The sequence below is a fragment of the Marmota monax genome, unplaced genomic scaffold, assembly GCF_021218885.2.
Source record: "Marmota monax isolate L192 unplaced genomic scaffold, Marmota_monax_Labrador192_F-V1.1 WCK01_AAM20220418_F8-fsc00029, whole genome shotgun sequence".
NCBI lineage: Eukaryota > Metazoa > Chordata > Mammalia > Rodentia > Sciuridae > Marmota > Marmota monax.
In genome coordinates, this window is record NW_026693024.1 from 6422608 (window position 1) to 6436216 (window position 13609).

Below are 13609 nucleotides of genomic sequence, written 5' to 3' on the forward strand. Positions count from 1 at the left end.
TTAAGGAAAGAAAAAAAGAAGAGGAGACAGAGAGGAAGATGATTGACAGCAAGTCTTATGCCCACTGACAGATGGTAGTGTGGAATCAGGTGAAAATGAAGTTCTCTACTATCCACTTATTCTGAAATATTGAACAGGTCATTTACTGCTTTAGCCCTCAGTTCTCTAACTTCAAAGTTGAGGCAATACTTATTTCATGTGAGAATAAAATGAGATAAACATGTGAAAGGTGCTTTATAAGTTAAAGATTTTAAATCAATTTGAAAATATGTAAAAATGACAAAAGTAAAGGAAAATTAAGGCAATAAAAGCAGGAACTGTGAGGAAGGAGAAATGAAATCAAAGAGGGATAGTTGTGGTTGCTTTATCTCCGTTGCTGCTCATGGAAATGGAAACAGCCCTGTGGCCCAGCTGTCATGATGTGGAGGTGGCTTTAACATCCTTACTGAGTACTAGCAAATATTTTAAAAAGAAACACTGTGCTAGACCCTGTGCAGATTGAGGATATACATTTCTCCAAATGTGATTCTTTAGTCTTCTTCGTGTTATTATTTTTAACATTTGGATTTGTATAGCTTTCAAAACTGTGCACTGAGGTGACAATTTCCAGAGAGCAGATTTTCGTATAAAAAATATTTCTGCAATATGTGATTTTTTCTGACTCTGATGGCTGTCTTGACATGGTAGGCAGGCTCATGACAAAGAATTAGGAGTCTTACATTCTGAAACAACAATGAAGTGGTAGCTTCTCTTTTTCAGGCATATATTTACCTTATTGTTTTAAAAATGTTGTTGACCCACACTTTTCAGCATCAGATTTCATTACAGATAGGTGTTGCTATTATAAAATCTTCAGATTCAGTCTTTGTTTGTATTAGCAGAATCTCGGAAAAATCCACCTTGGACAACATGTGGTGTTCATGTGTCCTAAAGCCTGTCAGTGAAAAAAGCCTTGTAGTCTTTTGTTTTCTTGCAGCCATGATCAGTTTTACCTCCAATCACACAATAACTGAATGCCCTGAAAATGCTGAGAGACTCTGCCCACACAGCTTTGCCTCATGCTGAGAGCCTTGGTTGGAAGAGCTTGTCCCTGGGTTTGCCAGGCTTGTCACGTCTGCTGTGCTGCTGCTTCAGGGACATGCTGAGCAGGGTGAGAAGGTGACCTGAACCCAGACCCAGTTCATGAACTACAAGAGTGAGAGGGTCTGTGTCACAGAAAACAAATAGTGCTGTGCGTTTTCTTAGTGTTCATACTGAATAGTAATAATCTCCTCAAGATTCTTGGCTGTTTCTCCTGACCCTAAAGAAATGTGATTGTTCCTATTTTAGGGATTTCAGAGGCACCACTTAATTGTGGACTTTTGTTGTTACTTCTTTGGTCTGTGTTTGTGTACATGTGTCTGTGTATGTGTTTTGCAATCTTCTGAAGAATATTTTTGGCCCCATGAATCTGAATGTTATTTGATCAACAATAGAAGAAAAATAAATATTAAAAAAAGAAATAATAATGATGATAATAACAACAATAGCGATGATAGTTAGCACTTTTAAATCCTGTGCTGAGCACTTTTACAAAGATGTTTTTCTTTGGACTGCATCTGTGATCCCCATTTTTCACCTGAGGGGAACTGACACAGAGAATTCCACATGAGGATCACCTGCTGCTAAGTGTTGTGGGCAGTTTTATTTCTGAGCTCATCGTTGATTTTTGCATTTATGAAAGGACAGAAAGCAATCACTGAATGATATTTCTGAGCCTATGAAAACCAGAATGTTAAAACAACCTGGTGAGAATCGGGCCTCTCTCTAGGAACTGCCTTCTGACCCCTGCTTTCTTTCCTCTGTTGTTTTGGCTTGTGGTACCCAGCTTGTGGTAAAGCCTGTGTTTGCTGCATCATATCCAGTTACATTTTGGATACCAAGGATTGCTTAAAAACTTCACTCTTTCTATAGTTAGTTAATCAATGGGGACTGCTTTGCAAGCCTTGGAAATACTCAGCAACTCTTTATATTTGTTTTTATGGTGTAGGTTTTTCACCTTTTATTATATTATTGGATTCCTTTGTTCTTGAAAAAGCAAAATTAAAAATTAGAACACACTATTTCCTTGTGGCAATTTGTTGTTATTACAGTTGCTTTAGTTTCAGGGTTTTTTTTTTTTTTTTTTCCTTTCTGCAAATGTGTTTTATTATTTTCTGCTAACATTTCAATTGTACCAGCATCCTAAGGCAATTATAAGAGAGGTTATCATTTCAGAATTAGAAGGAAATAAAAGAACCCTTTAGACTGCCTTTATGCTTGTGTAATTCATTGTCGTTTTTCATATTTCTCAATTGTTTTCATTTTGTACCATGTTTGGCAATCATTTCTTTTAGAGCAACTGCAACGGGGGTTTAGGATTCTTAACATTTTATTTAATTTCTCTTTCTGTCCTTTGGGTTTACAGCCCTTCTTTTGTACAGTCTCTTTACTAAACATTGGAGTTTCCCTTTATAATGCATTGACCTCACACTCCAGTTTAGATCAGCAGGTCTAAAGGAGAGATGGATTGTGCTACTGTGCTGCTGATTAGATATGTTGCCATGGGGCCATTGTGTCTTTACCTGTGTAGAATCAAAAAGGCCCGTGGCGGTCATTGAGATGCACTTCCCATCACCCTGCTAAGGAATCTCTGCTGATGGGAATTCAGGAAGCTTCTAGCCATCTTCTTCTTAGGGGGACAGCCTCAGCTGCGGAGAGTCTCCTTGCCCTAGGATGTGCCCATTCCAAGACTGCCCACATCCAAAGATTGAAGGTGGCAGGAGCATAAAGGCCTTTCAAGGTCCAATTCCGATGGGCTGTCTATCTCAGACCTCTGGCAAGGATCAGGCTTTGTTGGGCCTGATTGCTGTGGTTGACTTATCCCTCTGCCCAACCTGATGCCACCACCTTCCTTTCACAGGTGTTGATTTCACCCAAACCTGCTTGCCAACCCAACTTTTATAGGGACCCACATCTGGTGGCACTCAACCAAAACATTCTAGGCCCCTGCCTTGTGAATGATGTCCTGCTCAGGAGGGAGGTCCTGTGGCCATGGTAATGAGGATCTTATGCATTTCATATCATTTTGTATTTTTTCTATTCCTGAATTTTTGTTAGTGTAACTGAATGAAAGCAGTTGGGATTAACGTTTAAGATTATAAATGTTAGCTCTACTTTGCTCCTGAAGTTAAAATACTTCTAAAATTATCACTTTTAATAGTTTTTACATGAGCTCTCTTGGCTGACTGGTGCCGCCTGATTTGGAGAGTGTTATCTTTCTCTCTAGTGCTCCTAGACAATATGTAACAAAGCAGTCATTTCATTCAAGTAGTACCCAGTTGCCTGGTGAGAATCAGGCCTCTCTCTAGGAACTGCCTTCTGACCCCTGCTTTCTTTCCTCTGTTGTTTTGGCTTGTGGTACCCAGCTTCACTCTTCAGCCTGATCCTTGGAACTTTATGAAATGGGGATGTGAAGTGTCTTGCTTTGTGCCAGTAGATGTGCTCTGTGGAAACAGGGCTTCCCCTTAGGAATCAGTTGGACAGAGAATCAGATATGTTCTAAAACTCCCCTTCTTTGGGGACTCCAATTACATGTGTATTTGGCCACTTGAAACTTTTCCTTTTTATTTCTACGATGCTCTTCCTTTTTATTCTCATTTTAGGTTCAGATTTTAACCTCTGATCATTTTGATAGTTCCTGTTACAGTCTTTTTCTGCAATGTCTCATTGCTGTTAACCCAATGCTCTGTATTTATCTCATGCATGTGCTTCAATTAGTCTTTTGTATTGTCCCTGTCTATACATAACATTCTTTTAGCTTTTTGAACATAGTATCATTATAATATGTATTTTAATATCTTTTTTCCTAAAAATTGTCTGTTATCTCTTGATAAATTGCTATTGATTTTCCTTTACTTAATATTTCTCTTCTATTTTGCATGTCTGGATCTGTAGGATCTAACATTGTAAATTTTACCTTGTGATGCATTTGAATTGTTTTGTTTTCCTGATAACATTTAGGAAATTTGTTCTGGAAATATTTACAAGGACTTTGATCCTTTTATGTCTTCTTTTTAAGCCTTCTCAGGTAGGACCAATGTAGTGTTTAGTGAGGAGCTAGTACTAAAGGAGCAATACGTTTCTTAGTACTGTAGTTGATAACTTAAGAATTGTGATGTTTTCCACTTGGCTTTTGGGAACCAGCACTATTCCTGATCCTGTGTGAGCATGATACTCTTCCCTCCTTCCTTATGGCTTGTTTCCTGGCCACAGTTGGTTTCTAGAACACTCAGGCATAGGTTAGTATTCCTTTGAATACTGCAGGGGCTCTTCTGCAGATCTCCTGAGCTCTTTCTGTGTATTGTCCTTCTTTCCTTATTCTATCTGTTACACTCCAGTCACCCTGATTTGTCCAGACTCCTAGCTCTTCCCCTTCAGCTTTGGGAGATAGCTGGGTTCTTCTGTTTTTTCCTTTCTTCCTGAAGCGATATTAGTTTTCTTCCCTTAGTGTTAAGTGTCCTTGGTGACCTGGAGTCCTATGTCTTGAGTGGCATCATTTCATATCTTCTGGCCCTTTAAATTCATGGGCTCTACTTCTGCAAATTCAACCAGCCTTGAATCAAAAATATTTAAAACAAGGAGTCCGTTCTGAATACTTACAGAGTTCTCTTCTTGTTACTGTTCCCTAATCAATACAATCTAACAGCTGTTGAGATAGTATATTGTAAGTAATCGGGAGCGGATTTAATGTATCCAAGACAATATGTGCTGGTTTTATGCCAATATTGTGCTATTTTATAGAAAGCTTCGTGAGGCTTTATTGAGTGTCCCCACTAGCACTGGTACATATGCCAGGGGATATAGCTGATCCAGTGCGAACGGCCAGACTCCTTAAGTCTTCAGCTTTTTAGGGGTACAGCCCCAGGTTGCATTTGGAGGACACATTTTGTCATTTTGTCTTGCACCAGCTTGGAGTTTTTCTCATCCCAGCCTCAGGTCTTGGGCTTCCAGCCTCCGTAGGCCCTCATCCAGCAGTGTGTTGCCCTGCAGCTGATGGCTCCTGTCTTCTGCTTTGGTTTTGGGCCCAGAGTCCAGCAAACCTGTTTTATTTTCTCACTGCACTGCATTCATGTTCTGTTTCTGGCTCATGGAAGTGTTCCTCTTATCTGTGAACTTCACTGTACCTTGTTTTTTTTTTTTTTTCTTTTGTCCCCTGTGTGTGTGTGTGTGTGTTAAACTAGGAGTCTGGCCATGCCATCTTGGTCTTCTGAGTGCACTTTGCATGGGAGCCAAGATAATGTCACGTTCACCATCTCCGCCAGTGGAGGGCAGCCTGGGACTCTGCTTTTGGACACACCTGGCTCTGATCTTAGCAAATACTGACTTGACTTGAAATTTAGATTAGATATGTAAGCGGTCTGAGCCACATTTCCTTCATCTGTAAAGTGGAAATAATAATTATGGTGCAGTGAGTCTGCCAGCCTTACATCCGTGTAAGTGTTCAGTGAGAGAAGGCATCAACATACTTCACACAGTACCTAGTACATCGTAAATGAACCCCAAATGTCAGTTACCTTAGGAACACAATTTAGAGATGTTTGGGTTTTTTTTTTTCACATTTTATAAAAGGATGAGGTTTTTTCTTTTTAAGATTATTCTAATTTCTATGTCATTCAATTTAAAAATCACCCATTGAGTATTTATTACATGCCAGGTACTTTGATACATTGTTTGCATAATTCTGCAAGATAAATTTTTACTAAAGTTCTGTGAGGTAAGTACTATTCTTAAACAAAATTGAGCCCCTGAGACATTAACTTGCCCAAGATCACTTGAGTAAAAGTGGTAGAGTTGGGATTTGATCCTAGTTCTGTGACAGTTTTTTGGATCCATGATGTCCCACCTATCCAAGTCTCTAAGACCAGCTCCCTGAAGGCTGTGGTGTGAGTCTATAAGGTGTCTCTTATGTAGTCTGCTCAGAATATCATTTCCTTAGGGCCTGTATTAGGGAGAAGGATTGGGAACCAAAAGGCATATGCTCTGGCTCACTCCAAAAATGTGATGCTATTAGACTGCTGCTTGTTAAAGAACAGGGTCTGTCACTTGTCCTAGTGCCTTTACCCCATACCTAGATTTTAGAATGAGGGGCCCTATTAAATTGAATTGTACTCCATTTCTAACCTCATTATAAGGTGCAGAAATGATACCAACGTCTTAAAATCCAAGCCCTAAACAAGAGGATTCCAATATAGAGGGGTCCAAGGGCAATAAATAGCTTGAGACACTTAAACATACACTGGTCTTTCTACCAAGTAGGAAACTTATAGCTGTGGGATCAGTTACACCATTGCCAGTGGTGGGAGAAATTGCTACCTTTTATTTTTCCCTTATTACTTTGTATATGTCTTAGCACAGTGAGTCATTGTGGCTGAAAGACTACTAACATCTTCTAGTGTGTGTTTGGGAGGTCCCACACCAGAGGATTTTATTACCCTCTGTGACAAGGAGAAGGTGGTGTTTACTGTTAACTTTGTAGTTGGAATGATTTTACTCCATTTAGCAGAGTGTAGCACTGGACTCCAGGGTACATGGCTGTGTGGACATGTAGGATATATATGGCACACTAAAGAGTCACAGTGTTGGCATTGCTGTGTTTGTAAGGCCCTAGATGGAGATGAAGTATAAGCCATGAATGACTTCATGCTGCTTGTGAGGTGGGCTTTGGAAGTGGAATCAATGTTCATATTCCCACATGGATGCTTCAGGCCTCAAATGTGCCTCCTCTTCCTCATAACTGCCAGTCACATGGTTGCTTGGTCCAGAAGATACTGTTTTCCTTTGTAAAGGGAGAGACAAGAGATGCAGAGAGTTAACAAGGGAGAAGGCAGGCAGCAGGAACCTGAGAATCTTGTCCAGGGCACTCAGCTGTTACATTAGCTAAGTGGCAGCTGCCTAAGGGGATCAAGCTGGTGGTCTTTTATCAGCAGAGCCCTGAATTTCATCTGGGACCTGGGCTCTAATATGACTCTTTCACTAATTATTACCTTGGCCTCGGTGGAAAGTATTGAGCTAATGTTAGTGCAGGATGTGATATAACACCTAGAGTGGACGATTTGGCAGTACTTATTACAATTATAAAAGCATTTTCTCTTTGGCCCAACAGGGTATTTTGTTGCAGCATTGCTTTCAATAACAAAGAACTGGATATGCTCCAAGTATCTATCCATCAGGGACATCTGTAAATGTGGGCGAGCCACACAGTGGAACACTTTTCAGGAGTCAGAAGAAGAAAAAGGAAATGCTCCGTGTTTGCATAGAGAGACCTCCAGACATATCATTAAGTGAAAAAGCATGATGTGGAATTATGTGCATAGTATTCTGTTTTTCATATAAGAGGAAAAATAGAAATAGATATTGGTTTATGCTTATGTACAATGATAAAGTGTAAACCTTATAAGTTTACTACAAGGATTCAGGTGAGTGAGGAGAGACAAGGACAGGGTTACAAGTGAGAGTGCTCACTGATGACCTGCTATATAGTGAGATGTATTTTTTTTTTTAGAGTATTTTGACTTTGGTTCCTGTGAACTTTTTACCTATTGATATTTTTTTTTTTTTGGTAAAACAAATCTTTTTAAGAGTAGAGCAACATTGATAAATTAGAAAATAAATGAAATCAGAAAATAAGCACATTTTCAGTTTTAAGGGCTCATGGTCCTAAACAGAAGCCAATGAGATGGAATTGTGAGGTGCCTTTGACAGTGTCAGCTGGTTAATGGTCCTGTTAGATTCATGTGTGTCAGTTTTTCAAGATTTTTTTTCCAGCAAGAGCGTACCTTCTTTCATTTTTCTCTCCACCTTTCTTTCCTTTGTTGGATACAAACTGTATCCTGTTCAGAAAGTGGGAGGAGCAACCCTGGTGTTGCTGCATTCTGCTCTCCCTCTGGTACCAACTAAGGGAAAAAGAAACCTATTGAAAAATTAATGCCAAACAGCAGTGATTAATTGCATATTTGTGTAGTCAATTTTAAAAATTATTTGCATCAATGGAGGGTAGCATTGGTAGGATGTAGCAAATCACTGGTGTGTGCTCTAGTTTGGACCATCCACCTTTCAAGATTTAGATTGTACTTCCTGTGGAATGTAGTTTTGATGACAGTCTCATCTCTATAAGGAGTTTGAAGAAACAGGTCAAGAATCCTTTTAATTAGCTTTAAATCAGGGAAGTGTTTACTAAGTATGAGATCTCTTACGAAGGTGGGTTGGGGGTGGTAGGAGATGATGTCTATTTAATATTTATAGTACTTCAGGCAGACCGTTCAGGAGGCATTGCACAGGAGGTAAAAGATTGACGAGAAATGATCACCGCCCCCCCCCCCCCCGAATTTTGTCCCCTGATGGTCTTGCCAAGGATGCAGAAGTTGGGAAGCTTGTACACTGTGTGGGTGGGCAAGATGCTGTGCAGCCTTCCCTGTGCCCTTTGTCCTCATGGTGGGGCTGCCAGAGTTGAGAAGGAATCAGAGTTCTTGCTACATATCTTCTGTTTGGGTGCATATCACTGTCGTGAAGAAATGTCTACTTGCCACCTTAGAGGTCCTGCTTTAGGGGTTGCTTTTAGACATTGGGGCCTACTCATCCTTGAACAAACTCAGCATCTCCATTTAGAAGTGAAACCTAGGTAAATCTGCCTTCCTGCAGGGTCCTTTCTGAAATCACTGTGTGAAGTAGCTGTCATTATATACAGCTGGGGTCCTCATAATTTCACAGGAAAAATGGTGGAAATCTGAGACTTGAATTTATATTTGGATTTTCTTCTCCCTGACCCTAGGCTGAAAATTGAAATAGAAAGCCTTAAGCTCATTTGTAAATGTGATTTGCTCATTTGTTAAAGTGTGTTTCTCCTCCTCCCCCCAAAAAGAAGTAAAAAGAAAAAACTTCAGCCTTATTTTTCACTAGATATATAATACATGTGTTTAATTTTCCTCTCTAACCCCAAAAAGAGATTAGCCTAATGAATAATGAATTCATATGATGTGGACATGCTTACTAAAATTTCCCCTTTATTAATATGAAACACAAAATACGTAATTTTTTATGGACATTTTACCGACTCCTGATACTTGACATGGGAAATAAGTCACAATTTTGAGATATTTACTTAGTATGGTATAGTTTAATGCCAAAAGCATGTTAAGATGCCATTTTAAGCAGATATAGTAAGACATTAATTTTGAGGTCCTGCCACAAAAAACAAAAGGAAAAGTTATTTGGGGGCTATTCAATGAATGATTATACTGTAGTGATTTAAAAAATGACCACCATTAATGTGTCAATATCATGGAAATTTAAATAGAATACATAAAAGAATATAGTAATTTTGCCAAAATTACACATTAACTGATATAATTTGCTTTCAAATGATTACTGTTTGTTTGAAGTAGAGCCATTAGACTGCTCAAAAATGGTGTTTGGCAGTTTAGGCTTTTGCCTGTTTATATAAAGGAAATAAAACTGAAGAAGTTCTTAACGTAGTAGATCAAAGGAAACGAATAGTGTATGGATTTGGCATTCTTTGTAGGGTTATATGGACTTTAAAAAGGAAATTTAACAAAGGATCTGAGGGGGTGAAATTAATTAAGAATCAGTCTCATAAGACACAACTTTGGACAATCTGTGTTTTCCTTTTTTTATTTTTATTTTATTATCAATGGGTTCTGTTCCATATTATCATTAATATTTATCATCTTCCTTGGTCCTGAAATACTTGGCTTGCTTCCCTGCCTTATCATGCTTTGCTGTGTGTAGTTTTCACTGTGGAGCAATTGTTTTCATTGCTATGAAGAGACACCTGTAGGATGACTGAGCCCAAAGAAACTGAGGGCTGTGGTGGCCAAGGTCTTAAACCAGAAGGGTAATGGTCGATGCAACATATGGACATTTTGTCATTAGAATTTTTTCAACGTTGCAGACAATTTCAGCCCAAAATTACAGTTTGTTTCCTAATCATAGAAGCAATAAAGCAAATGCCCTAAGTAAAAGACATTAAGAAAAGAAAAGTTTCTGGAGAGGGGAAGAGGCCTCACATCACTTTCCAGTTCATTCTTAAGCTGTTCTGTCCCATCAGCACCAGCACAGATGTTGTGTAAATAGGATCCTGTCTCTATGGAGACCTCGCTTCCCATGAGACAGTATTCAGCAGGTATTCAGCACTTAAAATGATTGATCATGGAATGACTTTAATCAGTACATGAAATGATGATGATGATGATGATGATGATGATGATGATTTAGGTACCAGGAATTGAATCCAGGGGTGCTTAACTACTGAGCCATATCCCCAACCCTTCTTATTTTTTGAGGCAAGGTCTCGCTAAGTTGCTTGGGGCCTTGGTAAGTTGCTAAGACTGGCTTTGAACTTGTGATCCTCCTGCCTCAGCCTCCCCAGCTGCTGCTGCGATTATAGGCATGCATTACTATCACTGCTCCCAGCTTCAACAAATGACTATTTTGAGTGCCTACTAATGTCTTGAAAATTTTTCTTTCATACTTGGGGGAACCTAAGATGTTATTAGTGTGAGATGTAAAGTTATATAAACTAAACTCTATTTAGCCTATTTGAAGGAATTTTAAAAATTTGATACAGGGAAATTAACTGGTGCAGAATGCACTTACTCTATTCTGAGCCCTTAGATATTTAATGATATGATGAAGAAATTATGATGTTATTCCTTAGTGCTGTTGCTATTTTTGGCAAAAGTCAAACCAGTATAAAAAGCTACATGATAGAATTTGTTTTTCTGAACTATTTTCATAAAATAATTTGATACTTGCCAGGAGTTACAAAAAAGAATGTTCAAAATTGTTTCGTCTCCTGGTCCTTCTGGTCTCAGTTTTATGTCCTAAGGCTTCACACATTTCTGTTTGCTAGCAGGATTGTCTCTGGTGCTTTTATGAAAATATTGATAGGGGATTGTTGGTCCCAAAGAAGGGCAGACACACAGGTGTACAAATATCTTCTCAAATATAGCTGCAAATAAACAACTGCTCTTCATGTATGAGCTTCACACAGAAAAGTCTGGACTGCCTGGGTAACTTGGGGACTTTGCCTAAGTGGCCAGCAACTGGGTCATCTTTTTTTCCCAGATGAAAAAAGTATTTGCAAAGTGTACTCAGCAATAACAAGCAATGAATCACAGCTTTATGCAACATGGGTGAATCTTAAAATATACAGAGTGAAAGAAGATGAACAAAAGACCATTACATTCTGTGTGATTCCCTTTTTAATAAAATTCTAGGGAACGCGAGCTTGACTATAGCAACAGAAGAGATCTGTGGTTTCTTGGGAGTTTGGGAGGCCTGGAGAATAAGTGGGGACTGCAGTTGGGTGCTGAGGATTACAGAGGGGCACAGGAAACTTTTGAGGGTGATGGATATGGGCATTATCCTGATTATGGTGACAGTTTTATGGATGTATATGTTTATCGACATTTATCAAATTTTCACATGTGCAATTTAATGTTTATTATACTCATATATAATAAAAAGAAAATATTTTACTATTATAAACTAAAATGCTTGCCATAGATAGCAGGTAGCTAGGAAAATAAATGCAACTAAAACTAAATAAGTGCAACTGAAAAGAAAAAAAATCAACCTTCTTCTTTGGAATTTGGGGCACAGGAAAAGACCTGTGTCTCATAATTCTCCTCTCATTTGAATTTTGATTCATAGATACAGAGAGTTACTTTTTAATTGTCAGCATCTGGATTTTGGAAGTGGACAGACCTAGATGTAGCCAGTCGTCTGCTAGTTTTGTGACTTTGAGTGAGATACTTGACCTCTCTAATTTTCCCCCCATCTGTGAAATGGGATGGTAAAGGCTCAATAGATAGAAGCAATTTTTTATTGCTTTTATTATTTTTATTCATTTCACATTCTAATTTCCATAGGATAGTCTTGACTGAGAATGTGGTATTTTAGATTCCTATGGGAGGGTATGTTACCCTTGAAAATTGGATCCTTTATCAAGGCCTTAGAATTGCCTGAAAATGAGAGCCCTGCCACTAAGGGCAAGGAGCACAATGATTTGCAAATGCTCACTTTCTGTGTTCTGGAACGTGGGCATGGAGCTGCCAGGTGACCTCTCACATGGTTTTTCGGCATTTAAATGACATCTGATCTTTGCAGGCTTTCACTGTTTTAAGTGAACTAGTCTTTCTTTTATTAAATAAAATTTTTTTTGCTAATAATAATAATAATAATACCACCATTGCAGGTGCTAACCAGAAAAAAGGACCAGATCCTGGAATAATTTCCTAAAACTACCAAAAATAGGGCTAGATGGCAGCTGGAAATAGGTCCTGTGGACCAGAGCTATGAGTGTTCTTTTGTTTTGTTTTTTTAAAGCATGCAGATTTGAGTAAGGAAGATATTTGTCATTTACGTTGAACTGAGAAAGCTTTGGGATGATAGGGCAGTCCATAGGCAAGTAACCATTGCTTCTGCATGAGTGGGGGTTGAGAGTCCAGAAAGTTTATACTAAAACAGAGTGCAGGGGACCAGGAGCCCTGGTGGTTGGCCAGGATGGGATTTAAGTCAAGACTTTAGTGTACATTCAGGCAAATGGAACAGTCTGTTTTGCTTTCACCTGCAAATGTTAACGGATTAACTTCTCTTATCTCTACCCATACCCCATCCATTGGCCCTTGTAAGTAAGTATAGGATATCTCATAATTTTTCTTACATCAGTGGGTATGCATGTTTGGAGGATAGTATAGCAAAAATATAATTTTTTAAAAAACTCTGAAATGGTGTCACTTTCATTTCTAGAAATTAGAGAGAATTGCGTGCTTTCTCATGATCTGGACTTAATTTTTTCCTTTGCCAAATGGTTGCCGAAATTGACAAGTGATTGATTTGGTTTTAGAGGGTCCCAGAACTACACACAGTGCTTTTCATATCTGGAAAGACATGCCTAGTTATTCACAAGTTATAAGATTTATTGCCTTACCCTAACATGTTGCAAATTAGTTTGTTTGCTATTTATTTTACTCAGAATGTAGTAATTGATGTCGTTTGCTGAAGGGCAGATTTGATCCCAAGAAAGGGTAGACTGCCTCATGATGCTCTTTCTTTTTTCTTTGTCATCTCTGCAGGGTTGGAGATAAGATGGGTGGACTGCTACTTTCCTTTTACTCATCCTTCCTTCGAGATGGAGATCAACTTCCACGGAGAATGGCTAGAAGTTCTTGGCTGTGGGGTGATGGAACAGCAACTGGTCAATTCAGGTAGAAAAGAATCTCACATGTTACTGAAAGGCTCTCTAAAGGAACCTTCTCTCCTCAAGTAACCTCCTAGTCACTTGCAGTCATTTCCGTAGTATTCCTCCATTGCTATCCTTCTCTCCGTGGTACCCACTAGACATATCTGACACCAACTTTCTCACATCTCATTTTGCAGAAGCTTCTTTGGAGATCTTTCTTATCAGAACCTGGCTTCTGGTTTGTACCTTGATTTTGTGTTTGTTGATATGTTGCTTTCTGATTGCCTCAGAGGCAATTAAATGCATGTCATACTCGAGCAGTTTGTC

At 38.9% G+C, this 13609-nt stretch overlaps 1 protein-coding gene across 22 annotated transcripts in view; it reads left to right on the forward strand.

The window, feature by feature from the left end:
* The window catches only part of Fars2 (phenylalanyl-tRNA synthetase 2, mitochondrial), a 512601-nt gene that overhangs the window by 160880 nt on the left and 338112 nt on the right, over positions 1-13609 (forward strand). For all 22 annotated transcript variants that reach the window (XM_058582377.1, XM_058582368.1, XM_058582373.1 and 19 more), the window contains one exon: positions 13176-13307. In XM_058582377.1, coding sequence (XP_058438360.1) covers positions 13176-13307 — 132 coding nt within the window. The remainder of the gene's footprint in view (positions 1-13175; positions 13308-13609) is intronic.